Source organism: Hippichthys cyanospilos, chromosome 12, assembly GCF_059441005.1.
Source record: "Hippichthys cyanospilos isolate Australia breed blue-spotted pipefish chromosome 12, RoL_Hcya_1.0, whole genome shotgun sequence".
Lineage (NCBI taxonomy): Eukaryota > Metazoa > Chordata > Actinopteri > Syngnathiformes > Syngnathidae > Hippichthys > Hippichthys cyanospilos.
Genome location: NC_142380.1, coordinates 5925024 through 5938744, shown reverse-complemented (window position 1 = coordinate 5938744; position 13721 = coordinate 5925024). Strand labels below are relative to the sequence as shown.

The 13721-nt window shown below is 41.8% G+C and overlaps 1 protein-coding gene across 1 annotated transcript in view; it reads left to right on the top strand.

Moving 5' to 3' along the window:
• The window catches only part of st18 (ST18 C2H2C-type zinc finger transcription factor), a 70017-nt gene that overhangs the window by 7327 nt on the left and 48969 nt on the right, over positions 1-13721 (top strand). The window contains exon 3 of the mRNA XM_088429531.1: positions 932-1003. Coding sequence (XP_088285657.1) covers positions 932-1003 — 72 coding nt within the window. The remainder of the gene's footprint in view (positions 1-931; positions 1004-13721) is intronic.

The window sequence follows — 13721 nt, the reverse complement described above, 5'->3', positions numbered from 1 at the left end:
GGGCAGGTGGCTCACCGGGGGGATCAACCTGGGAAGTCATGCTGTAAATGCGTTTGACAGAAAACAATGAAAGCAACGGACAAAGCCATTGCGGCAAAGTCCTTTGGAAAAGAAGCCGGATGAGCTGTCCGAGGAGATCGGGCGCCGCGAGCCCGTCGGCGAGGGCCCTCGGGTCGGCCGGAGCGCCGCAGAAAAAAAAAAAAAAACAAGTAGCTCCGCCGCGTCCCCCTGCTTATTTTGTCTTGAGGCAATTTTAATTACGACCGTTTTTGTTTTCCGCCGTTTTGACTCTCCGGCCCGCCACATCCGGCGAACAAACAGAACGCATTGTTGGGCGGGAGAATTCCTTTTGGAGGCAAAGTGTGTCTCCGATGATAGCGCGCTGCCAGGAAAAGACAAAGCGAAAAATAGCAAACACAAAAACAGTCGCAGGTGCGCGGGCAAAAGAGAATGGTCAGCGCCGGCCCCGGGAGGTCTTTCAGTGTTAGCCAGTGCGCTGGGTGGACTTCTGACAAGGACGCTGGTGCGCGGCCAGGTGGAGCGTGTAACCGAGAATGCGCCCGTTTATTCTTTTCACATGCTAATGCGTGAAAAGCCGCAAAACTTTTTCTCTTGTTCTTGCTCTTGTCTCACAGCAGCGGGCCCCAGCTCGCCTTTTTGGCCGTGGGTGACACGGCGGCGCGGTAATACATCCCGGGGTCCGCCATAAAAAGCTTACACAGTATATGAAGCTCACACAGCTTCGTATTTGGGCACCCAAGAATACACAATTAATGATTGCATTGTCTCCTGTCAGGGGACGTATTTGGCCTACTTTAACAAATACCTACATTTGCAGCAGCTTCCTAGGCTTTATCGGAAAAAATAAATAAATAAAACACAAAATTCCATTTCCTTCCGTGTACAAATGCAGGTGGTTTTCCCCGTCTAGGTGATCGTCGCTTTTTGAAGACGCCACACAGAATAAACTTGTTTCCGGTGTGCGACCGCCACGGAATTCAAGGTAAGGGCTTTTTCTCATTTGCTTGTTTTTACGTGTGGTTTTCTTACTGATATCGGGTGAAATAACGACTTTACCTCGGCATTAGCCTCAGTTGCAACGGGCACGGCTCTCGCCACATTACCTTCATTAATAAAGAGGGACTTGATGCCAGCAAGATTTGAATGCAGGCTCGCCGCACTCTTCCCTGCCCCCATTCAAAATCTCGCTCCAAAGCCACGCCCCTTACTAACGTAAAGCCAGGGCTGCTGCGTTCATTGCCAGCGTGATTTATTCATAATAGGCTCTTTCTGGTGTTGCTACATGTGTTGTTGTCCCAGTTTCGTTTTTTTTTTTTTAGACTTATAGCAGTACCAGACCTCAACTCTTGAGTCGTCACAAATACCAAAAACAAGTACAGCTAGCACTGGTACTTTAGAAAAAAACAAAAACAAAATACAATCAGAGCTTATGAAGAAAACAGACCTATTTATCCCAAATTTTTCTCAAAACTGCAATGGTCAGCTTTCTATTCTGCTCATTTTTAATTCGGTATTGGGTCTCACGATCGACAGCCATTGTGAGCGCTGATACCGGTTTTATATATATATATATATATATATATATATATATATATATATATATATATATATATATAGTCTGTATTCAAATAGAGTTTTAATAATTAGTATTAAAGGATAAAAATTACGCATAAAATTAATAAGCTCTTGGATAAAAGATAGTGACAACATATATCATATATGACATATATGAATAATGTGTAGTGTGTTTTATATGCTGATTTTATTGCTGTAAAAAAAAGAAAAAAGTTTTGAATAAATATTAACAAAAAAGGTATAAAACTTATACCTTTATATACCTTCATGAAAATGATTTCTGTGCAATTGCATGATGTTATGACCTGCTGCTTTTGTTTCGGTGCATCTTATCCGTGACAAAAATTGTTTTTTTTATTGCTCAATTTTTGCTGTTGGGGATTATAGGTGATCTATATATATACATACATATGCTCTTTTGGGTTATATGTGAAAATACAAATTTTCTACAGAGGTGTCCATTTTGTAATTTCTACAAAGGGACACCGCTTAATGTCTCTCTAAAGTTTCAAGTTTTACTCGAGGTTTCTAAAAATAAGGCATCATTCGACGATGCACACCGTCGAATGATGAATTTCCCAAAACTAGGAAAGTACGATTAATATAACATATCCATCCATCTATCTACTCAGAATGTCTATCAGCATATATAAAAATAAGTGGGTGAGCTGAATGTGCTTTTCAAAGGTGCCTGCGTGATGCAAATCATTTGAGCATTGCCTAAAACATGTCCGTGACAAACGCCTGCCGACAATATGGCCTCCCACCAGGAGCCTTTCTTTACCTTTTCGTACCAACCTGCTTCACGAGCCAACCATCTGCACTTCGAGGAACTCTGCATAGCCATTTAAAAAAAAAAAAAAGGCCTGCCGTCTCGAAGGACAGCGTTCCGATTTGAGCCTCTCTCGCCTGCATTACTGGGTGCTCATTGTAATTATGAGGGAGGAGTGTTGCCAAGCTAGCGAGCGGGATGCCAGGTGCACGCTAACCATCGGCGAGCAATTTTTACACAACTCCTGTCTGTATGCCACCGCGCCACTAGTTCACTGCAGCTTTCACTCTTTTTTGGGGGGGGAAGACAGTGGACCACTTTGCTGCATTCCATCTTTTTTTTTTTCCTCCTTCCTAAGCCTTCTTATAGGTTATGTGACTGCTGTGTGAAATTGTATTTCGATACTGGCACCGCATCCTTGTGAGGGAGTCTTGTAAAATAGCTTTACTTAGCGCCTTTTTTTTTTTTTGCCGGCGTTTTCCGAAGATAGCGCAAACGGCGTGATGGGATTAGCCGTTTTGACGAAATGATGTAACTCTTTGTGTCTCTTGTGTGACATGCGGGTTTTCTGGCTACGCTTTAAGTTCACTGGTCATCACGTCAATATAGGTATAATCCAGCAGTACAATAGCTGACAGATGGAGTTAATCGCACGCGCGCAGATCCCGCCCGCGATTCTTGAAGGTACACCAGGCCTTTAGTGTTTCAACTTTACTCGTGATTAAAATTGCATGTGATGTGTGTGAAGCGTTTCCTCAAGCATCCGCGCGGAGAGCGAGCTAGCCAAGCTTTTTGCACCTGAGGACATTTTCCCGTTACGTCCTCGCAAGGTGCGCGGAGACAAAAACGCTAATTGCGCAATTTATGACGAGGAATCAGCAAAGGCATCTCCGCAGATCACGCTTATTTACATTTTAATTATGACTATTACTTGTTTTTTTTGTTGTTGTTGTTTTTTTTGGGATGTGGCCACCGCCAGCCCGATTCCTCCCCAGCACGAGAAAGAAACACAAACAAAAAAAAAATGTTTTCCACCGGCGCTTTAGATGCTTGTTTATCACTTTTAAATACCGTCATCTTTGCTGAAATCCCCTCTCAAAAGAACCTTTCACTTGCTGGAATAAATTCAAATTAAAATTTAAATCCCTCTTTGCATTTCTTCAGCCTTTTTTTTTTTTTTTTTTTTAAATAGCTGCCTCCTTTTTAGAAAGCTGTTTATGTAGTGATCTGCTCATAATCCAGTTTGTTTCTCAACAGCGAAAAACACACACGCGCGCACGCACGCAGGGAAATCGTATTATCACTATCTTGGAGAGATGATGCGAGAAATCAGAGAGTATAAATGTCTGAGGATCTGAAGTTTTCAAAAGTTAAGCCTCGCTTTTGACTCGATAAAGATTCCGGGATACAATGCGCTTTATGCGCGCCCCGTCGGTCAAAAGATTTCAGCCGGCCGGTCAAAATAAACAATATCCAATCAGAAATGGAAAACGCGGCCCGGTTTTACGCGCCGTACCGTCTTGATGAGAGTCCGTCTCAGATTGCGGGCTAACGGAGGGAATATTTGATTCGCCGGAGATTGCTACTATTGTGTGGAAACTAATGACAATTGCGTATGGGCAAAGTTGTGCAAAAAGCAAACAAGGAAAATCAATGAGCGCCGGTGTTTTTAATCACTCCAAAAAGCCAAGAAACTTACTGCTTAATCAGGTGCTTTGTTTGCTTCAAAGGCCATTTGTTTGCGTGTGCAATCAGACAATCGCAAATCATCCTTAAGTACTCGACCGGATTGGCGCTTACTTCAACTATTCTTCACAATCGTCACGTTACAGTTTTACTGGTAATTGTTCACGCCCTGGCCAAAGTCATCTGCGGGAATATGCGCGTTATGTATGTGATGAGTTTTTCATGAAATCAGGCTTATGTATCAGAGAATGAACGTCAAGATGGCGATTTCGCTCGTACACGTAATTGCCTTTAAAATTACATGGAGGTAATTCAAGCATTGACAAATTTACAGGTTTTTTTTTTATTTGTTTTGGGAACACGCATGTCTACTGACTATTTTCATACACTTAAATAACAATGTGAAATGTTTGGCTTCTGGGAAATGAAAGTCGAGACCTTGACTCATTCAATCCCAAAGACATGTTTTCTTGCAGTGTCACTTGCCTAGTTTTGTAATCAGAGGCCGGTAAAGGCTGTTCAAAAGAGACATTGGGAATAAAAAATGGTTGTTAACCCCCCATTTTTTTTTAAATTGAAGGAAACTTTGATATTTTAGCCAGAAACTTGAAGTCAAATCAGAACTTGGTGGGCCACATAAAATGATGTGGCGGACCATAACTGGTCCCCGGGCCTTGAGTTTGACACCCGTGCTTGAGGTAAATTACTTAATTACCTTAAGTAGGTAGTAGTATTTAAATTAATTACTTTAGCTACCTAGGTACTAAAGTAAACAAAGTAAAGTAATTGATAACTTTAGTACTTTTGTACAATAAGTAATTGAACCCTAATGTAATTGATTAGGTACTAAAATCTCAGGTACTAAAATCTCTAAGCTTACCTACCAAAATTACTTTAGTTTTTAAGTACTAAAATAATTCAATCATAAGTAAATACATTAATTGATTACTTTAGTCATTGATTACTTTAATATCTAATGACCTTAAGTAGGTAGTAGTATTTAAAGTAATTACTTTAGGTACCTAGGTACTAATGTAATCATTTACTATAGTTCTTAACTAATTTAGTAACCATCGTTTTTAGTCCTTCCTTGAGCCCGGTGCTTCTCAATCATAATTTGCCTTCTCTCTCTCACACACACACACACACACACACACACACACACACACACACACACACACACACACACACACACACACACACACACACACACTTGACACACTGACTCTATAAAAATTGTATAAGTATCCTAAACCTGTATTCTTTTTAACATTAACAAAAGAAAAAAGCAATATAAATCGACTTTCAATAACTGGATTGTTTTTTAAAGAGTTTATACAGGTTACAGCTTAGTCTAAAACAGAAAAAAATAACCAAAGTGCCTGAAACAAAACAGATGAAGAAAAAAGATGAAAATTCTTTTTTTATGAAAATGACGTTTCACGTGACAAATACAAAGTCTTTTCCCTGGAACCCCCCCCCCCCCCCCCCACACACACACACACACACACACACGCACGCACACACACACACACACACACACACACACACACACACTATTTGAGATGTACTGCTTTAACTAAACACTTGGAAAAAATAAGAAACGTAAAAGTATTTGGGATTAAATATCTGGATATTAAAAAACAATCATAAAAATATTCTGTATATCTGTTATTGAATGAGTTTAGTAGGTTGTTTTTGCACAGATCCCAAAATGGGCATCACTGTCAAAATGTGCATTTTTGTCAATAACGCAAAACTAATCTCCGTGACATAAGTCTGATTTTTTTTTTATATACATTTTGATGAAGTTATATCCAAAGTGTTGGACTCAAAAAGCTCAGCTTCACCTATCCTTCCAGTGTGGTCCATCGAACTGACCTTAAAGGGTTAACCCAAATGCAATCATCAGAATGCCCATATATTTGCTTATTACGCCTAATACAACCTCGATATGCATGCGGGTTTGTTCCCCTTTCTTGTGTCCTTTGCAGTTACCGTTGAAGCAAGCGTCCCCCCGAAATGTGTGGGGTTTAAGCGCATTTATTTATTTGTATGACACGGGTAATTTGCCAGCCCCCACGGGCCACGCGAGAGAAGACAGCATCACTTTTGTGTCTAGACACACTATTAGGGCCACCGAGGTCATTACCAGCGTGCACATTAATACACACCTGTTAGCATTGTGTGCTGTTTTGGCCCAACATCTAAGGCGCTGTCTGGCCTTTAAGAGGCGTGTCCGCTTTCATTGTGCTCCCGCCCGAGTTGAAAAAGATGGCCGAGAACCCCGGGGACGGCGGCGTTGAGTCACCGGGCCGCGACGCACCAAAGCCGGGCTGGGACTGACCGCCGAGCCGCCCATTTGTCTCGTTTTGAGAGCAGACGATTGGCGGAGGCTGAGGATAGAAGCTTTTCATTAGCCGCGGCAAATCCTTGGAAAATTAGCATCTGTAATCACCGTTTGTTGTTGTTTTTTTTTTTAATTAAATGGCAGTTATTTGAAGCCATGTAACAAACATCACATGAAAATGTCATCTCCCTGCAGAATTCAAATGGAGAAGTGACATCAATGCCACGAAGCCCTAGGACGTAGGTGTCAAGCTCCGGTTCTCGAGGACTGGAGTCCTCCGTGTGATAAAGGTTGCTCTCCCCAGAACACCTAATTGAAATCATTAGCTCATCAGCAAGCTCTGCAGGAGCTTGAAAATGATCTTAATCATTTGAACCAGGTGTGTTTAGGAGAAGCATCGAGTATGTGCAGGATACCGGCCCTTGAGGACTGGACTTTGACTTCTATGCAAAAGCACACCTAGGTTTATGGAAGATGGGTGTCAAACTCCAGTCCTTGAGGGCCGGTATCGTGATTGTTTTTCAGTTTTCTCACAGCAACACACCCGAATCAAACGATTGGCTTATTAGGAAGCTCTGCGGGAGCTTGAAATTGATCCTAATCATTTGAATCAGGTGTGTTTGAGAGAGAGGGTTCGAAAACATGCAGGATACCGGCCCTCCAGGACTGGAGTTTGACACCCATGGAGTACATCTTCCATAAACCTAGGTTTACGCTTGCATAGATGTCAAAGTCCAGTCCTCGATGGCCGGTATCCTGCACCTTTTCAATGCTTCCCTCCCAAACACACCTGGTTCAAAGGAATAAGATTATTTTCAAGCTCCCTCGGAGCTTGCTGATAAGCTAATCATTTGAATCAAGTCTGCTTGAGAGAGAGGATTTGAAAACATGCAGGATACCGGCTCTCCAAGACTGGAGTTTGACACCTATGGTTGTACACAAAACCAATTGCGCTAAATTGTTTTCATCTGCTCGGTTTTAAATCCAAATCATTGTGAATCCAAAAGATGACGGATGAACGACTACACCTTTTTAAAGGAACCGTCGAGTCAAAAACATTCTGAAATTAACGTCAAAGCCACCTGTTTTTGGGTCATTTTCTTCCACGCCAAAATACTGTGAAGGGAGGGCACACACTTGGTAGTATAGTAACTAAGTGTTCGTACTATCTCAAAATGTGTGATGTTTTCATCATCTGGGTGAAATTTCAGCTCCCTGGTGCCTCATTTCAATGCTCTCCTTTTGTAAAGATCACGAATTGACACAATACTAATCAATTCCACTAGTAAAGACATATTATTTCAAAGGATTTTTGTAAACACAAAAATCTCCTATCAAAACAAGCTCCCACATTGACTGACTCATCTGTATTAAATATAAGATGTTAAAAAAAAAAACAGCCCTTCCTGCTGTTGGGACACCTTGATGACATTACATACGTTGTGATTTCGCAATCCCATTACTACTCTGCGCTAAGTAGAATGACGACAGGCAGAAAAAACACTGCCATCTGCTGTTGAATAAGTATGCGCATATCACTCTGGATTGAATAAGGAACAGCACCATCTGCACATTTCTTTTGCAAATGGATGCCTTAATTGGGCTTTGATATGAATAACAGAAAAGCAGCCTCATTCATTTCTTTGCCTTCATTTGGAAAGGGATTCCAGTCCACCCGTGAATACCTGCGTGACTACTGTAGAATCCAAATCTGCAGTCGACTGATTCGGTTTCGCTGACGCTCGGCACGCTGACTCCGGAACATTCTGACGTATTTTTACGTCTTTACCGTCCAAAAATTAAATACCGGGTTGATTTCCAGATTTTTTAGGATTTTAAGATAAAAGAGGGCCTCAAAATAGTTTTCCATCCAAATAAATGAACAAAGCGTGCAGGATTTAATGTCTCGGACCAGGCGAAAGCAAACTAGGGCCCAGGGGCCATATGTGGCCCGTTAAGATTTTTAATTCGGCCCTCTGAATTTGAGGGAATTATCAATCTGGAGGGAAGTAATCATGTTAATATCCTGAAGGATATTAGGAACTATTAGCAAATAATTAATACATTGAATATTTTTAATATAATATAATACAAGTATTTATTACTATACAGAAATACATAATTGTAATTATATTAACAGATATAAAATATAAATGCATACATAATATAAAATATAATATATAATACAATATGAAATAATATAATTATTGACTATGATAAATAATTAATTTTCAGTTATTGTAAGAGTCATTTCACTTAATAGTTAAGTACACGGGACTTGAATTGCACTGTTGTAGTGCTTTTGTTCATTTTCTTTTGAAATTACAGCACATGCTTTATATATATCCTGATTTTTTTTTCTGTTATGAGTTGGATTATAAAAACACTCCATCTGCTCCTATCCGTGCCTTTTGTCCAATTTGGAACCTTTTCGGCCCTCGAGTAATAACCTTTGCCCACCACTGTCTTAGATTCATGAAATATACGTAAAAATACGTCTTTGGCAGTGAATGAGTTTTAATTCGCCATCTGCATGTCAGTGTTTGAGAACTTTTTTTTTTCCCAATATCAGGGCAAACTCCAATTAATTTTAGTCCCGAGCTAGCTTGGCTTGTGGCGCAGCTAGCTGAAGTTTGCCCGCCGAATGCTGCTCAGGTGTCCTCGAAACATATTGCCGGGCCAAGGAGTTCAAAGTGGGTGGCGGTGGGGACTTTATCTCATCCTTGCTTTTGACTCTGGAGATAGTCATCCCCATAAAAAAAAAAAAAAAAAATCACATTAACATAAAGATATAGCATGCATGTGCACGTGTCCCGCAGCCATATCAACAACATGTACTTATGTTGGCTTCCTTCTATTTGCATATGCAAATACGTTTATTTATTTATTTTGTCGAACGAATGAATTCAGTCCTTTTATGTGCCATTCGGGCGGCATCAAGCGCGGCGACAATGAAGACCACCAAGACGACGCCTTTGTGTGTCACATTAGCGCCGGCGCTGACGGCTGAGATGAAGCGCACTTTTAATAGACATTTTGTACGCCGATTGAATGGGGCCGTGAAAATGCGCTTTGTTGGGGCGCACGGGCTGCCACATGACATTAGCCGTGTTCTTTCGCCATACGTTGAGTGAGTGAAGGCTCAACTTCCTCGTTTCTTTTCATTTTGGTGAAAATATGAAACGCGGAAAAGCAGCGGCGCATGCAATTGAGCCGCTAAAGCTAAAGTGTCTCTCAGGTGATAAGGTGCACTAGCAAAAAATCAAATTTTGTATTGTATAGGCTGCGCCAAACTATCAAATATAACATCAGATATTCGTGATGAAAGATGGAATATTGATTTTTTTCTTTAAACGACTTTTTTTGACTAAAACGACATCATGCATTCAACACAAACTGAACATACCGGAGTGTTTAGAAATAAGAGCAGTGCCAATACATTTTCAACACAGATACACTCCGGAGTGTTAGAGTACTGCACCAACACAACAGTAACACACCCGGTTTCATTTATGAGTGAAAAGTGCCACTTGTTGGAGCGTTAACTTGAATAGCAGTTCAAAATCAATATTTCAGTAGGGTCTTCTTTTGTCTCCCTTTGTCTTCCAGGAGATTACCCCCTGGTGGCTAGAAAAAAAAACCCTGCAGATACGCTGCACTGGGTGATAAGCGACAGGGGCCTAAGCATGAGGAAGAAGTACTTTACCCAACATGGCAGCATAACCAGAAAAAAAGCATGGCAAGTTGGGCTATTGTACATTAATAAATTAAAAACAATCAAGTTTTTTGATGAAATGTAGTATCGGTACTCGGTATCAGCAATTGCTCAAAATCAGGTGACTCGGACCCGGCGGCATAAATGTGTCATAGGGACTTCCGTACTCTATAAACAACATCAATCTTTGGATTTTTGTTCCAAAGAAGCACATTGTAAACTTTTTTGTTTGTTGGTTTTCGGGAGGCTGGAATGCATCCATGGCGTCGGAATTTTCGACTAGGTGATGAGCGTTCATTTTTTCGGGCGGGCAGAGCGTCGCGCGCTCTCGGCGCAAGTTTATTTCCAGGGATCGTTCGGCTCGTGAGACCAAGCGCGGCGGAATATAGATGGTACGGTCCTCCTAAGTACTCTTTGTTTGGGCTGCCACATGACATTAGCCGCATTGTTTTGCGGAAATTGCAGGCTGCGGCGCGCCGAGCGAAGTTCCAGCGCTGACACGTTGACCCGCCAGTGCATTAGAAGAAGTGAGGCCGACGTGTTTGTGTAGGTTTTGTTTGCGCCGGGAAGGTACGTTGCTCCAAAACACCGGGGTGCCGCGACACTTCACTGCGCTTGCATCATTTGCGGCCCGATGCAAAAAGCTTTTAGACACATGTGTGACCCATTGTAATACCTTTCTAAATGCAATCAAACACTTTCTACAAATAGCAGGCAGCACTTTGAAAAACACGCACCCTTGTTTGACATGTAATTTTGTCCAACCCACTCCTCCATCAGCACACTTTTTTTTTTCTTTTTTTTTTTTTCCCGGAGATGAAACGAGCTCAACAAAGCAGCCCTTTATGTTTCACGCTTGCTCGGAAACACGTTTTATTTTTGTCTTTTACCCTAACCGGGGCCGAACAATTAATCAAATCCAAATCGACAGCGATGCAATTTTCAAATCGCAAAGGCTGCAATTTGAAAAACAAAAGCTCCGAACCTGCTTCATTTCTGTCAGTGGCCTTTTATAGATATTCGTGTACCTGTACATATATATATATATATATATATATATATATATATATATATATATATATATATATATATATATATATATATATATATATATATATATATATATATATATATATATATATACAGTACATATATATACACACACACATATATTTAATGAGAATATAATGAGAATTCTCGTGAAATGCGATTTTTCACCATTACAGGTCAATAATTACTGTGTTTTTTGGACTATAAACCAGCAATATCCTATATTCAAAAGACTGAACATGCCTGCATGTTTAGCACCAACAGATTGATAGAAAATAGATGGATGGATGAATATTTTCAACAGAACACCGACAGAGTGCTGCAGTTAAATCAAACTCAGAATGAATCAATACGTGGATACCGTCATCTTCTGTTTCCCTTTGTTGAATTGATTGATTATTTTAATAATAATATCAACACGTTGCACATAATTCATTCATAAAATCATATAGATATCAAAATTACACGTCACAAACTTTCAGACAGGATCTTATTCAATTTATACGTTCAATTTTTATTTCTAATACTATATTTTTAAGACTTTTAAGAAGGGAAGGAGTTGTCATCTAGTCCCTCCCATGGTTGTATCTACTCCTACACTCATTGGTCCCTACGGGATCCAATCACGTGTCTTGTAGAAGTGCCCATCTCCCTCCTGAAACTCACACGCTGTTAGACACAAAGGGAGAGGAGGACAGAGCGGAGTGTTGTAAATCAATGGTCAATGGTCCCACCGGGATCCAATCACGTGTCTTGTAGGAGTGCCCATCTCCCTCCTGAAACTCACATGCTGTTAGATGGACACGAAGGGCGAGGAGGACAGAGCGGAGTGTTGTAAATCTCTTTCCTTGATATCTTTTGTAATAAATTGCAATTAGACGTTTGAACTATGATTGTTATCATTATCAGGTTTGGTTAGCTACAGGCTTCACTTCTAATTAGAATCCTGGGGAGGATTGATGATGGTGAGCTGATTGATTGTCCCGCCAGTCTTGTCCAAGCTGTTGACTGTACTACCGGCTAAAGTCTCGAGTGAGAACTCGCGGAAGGAGGAATACTTTGAGTGTTGGGAAGATGTTAAAACTTGTAATAAATTGTAATTTTGAGCGTAAACTCTGCTACCCTGTTATCATGTTTGGTCAGCTACGGGCTCCACTCTTGTTGGACGTCCGAGGCCGTTACTCGGGGGGCAACTCGGACTCTCCGTGTTCCCTGACTACATCTAAGGGGTAGAAACGGGAAGGGATAACCTTCCAGTTACTGCTTGAGGTTTAAAAATGAGATATTTACGTGAATATGAGTCCTGCAGTAATCCTTGTTTCAAATATATAGTCGAATACTTTTCATAGAGAGTTATAGTTATTAGAGACCAGATGTTTCAAGGCGACGGTTTTATGACGAGTCGAAGTGATGTGTTGACAGAGTAGTCCTTGACTGGAATTTTCCATCTTGTATGTGAAATTTGACGAGCCCTGGCGCAAACCTGCGTAGAGATGCAAAGCGCCGGCCGCGTCGTCTTGACACCGGAAATAATCCGGTTTTGTTCTGGAGCCCCACGCCGACGTTGCCGTTTGATGAGATGCGGCGGATGAATCTTCTCCCTCCTCCTTTTGTGCATCCCTCCTGGCCGAGTGGCCACCGAGGACAGTTGGCCATTAGACTTTCAAATGAGCCGTTAAACAAGGTGAGCGTCGAGCAAAAAAGTAAGCGGCGTATTGGACAAGTGGAAATGCGGCATGACCCCATATTGCGTGGTCACGTGGCCTCCCATGAGACTCGGGGGGCTGATAAGCGTGTTTGGGTGGCCTCTTCCATCAGCTGGGCGAAAAGGGAAAATGGTGGGGGTTCTTTCTTTTTTTTTCAGCTAGTGACACCCTCCCCCCTTCGCCCGAGGCTCCACCCAGAAGTGCGCTCGCCTTTTGTCATTGTAATCTGGTCATGTTTGCTAAACGCCGCCGCTGTTTACTCTCGACCACGGGGGCTTGTATGAACAGGAGTCAGCAGCAGGAGCGTGGAGGCTGACATCACTTTTGCTGGAGGGCCGCACTGCAATTTCTCAGCGCCCCCTTTTATTAATCGGGGGGAAGGCGGGCATGGCCCACAGGGAGGAATTACAGCCGGCGATGTGAAGAAGGGGTCGGGCGGCCGCGGATGGCCGTCGGCCCAAACGGTTTCCAGGTCGCCTTTTCACTGATAGCCCAGGCTTGCCCGTCGAAATGACGTGGGAGAAATAAAACAGACTGACAGGTAGAGACATTTGAAAAGACGGAGAAAGGGAGGGGGGCGGGAGCGGGGGATGAAATCAAATTAACGGACAAGGATTTCATATCGTCTATTTTTGTTGTTGCCGTAGCGATAAAGTCGCAGACATTGAAACTGGTGTGTTGAGCCATTGTTATCATCCCTGGCCATCTGCTGCTGAGGAGTGACATTCCCTCTCATTTGCATGATGACTGATGTATGAGGAGGTTGGGAGGCCATATGACAAAGACAGGCAAAGTTGTTTTTGTCCCCTCTTTAAATATCACGCCAAATGAGGCTCGGCGAGAAGG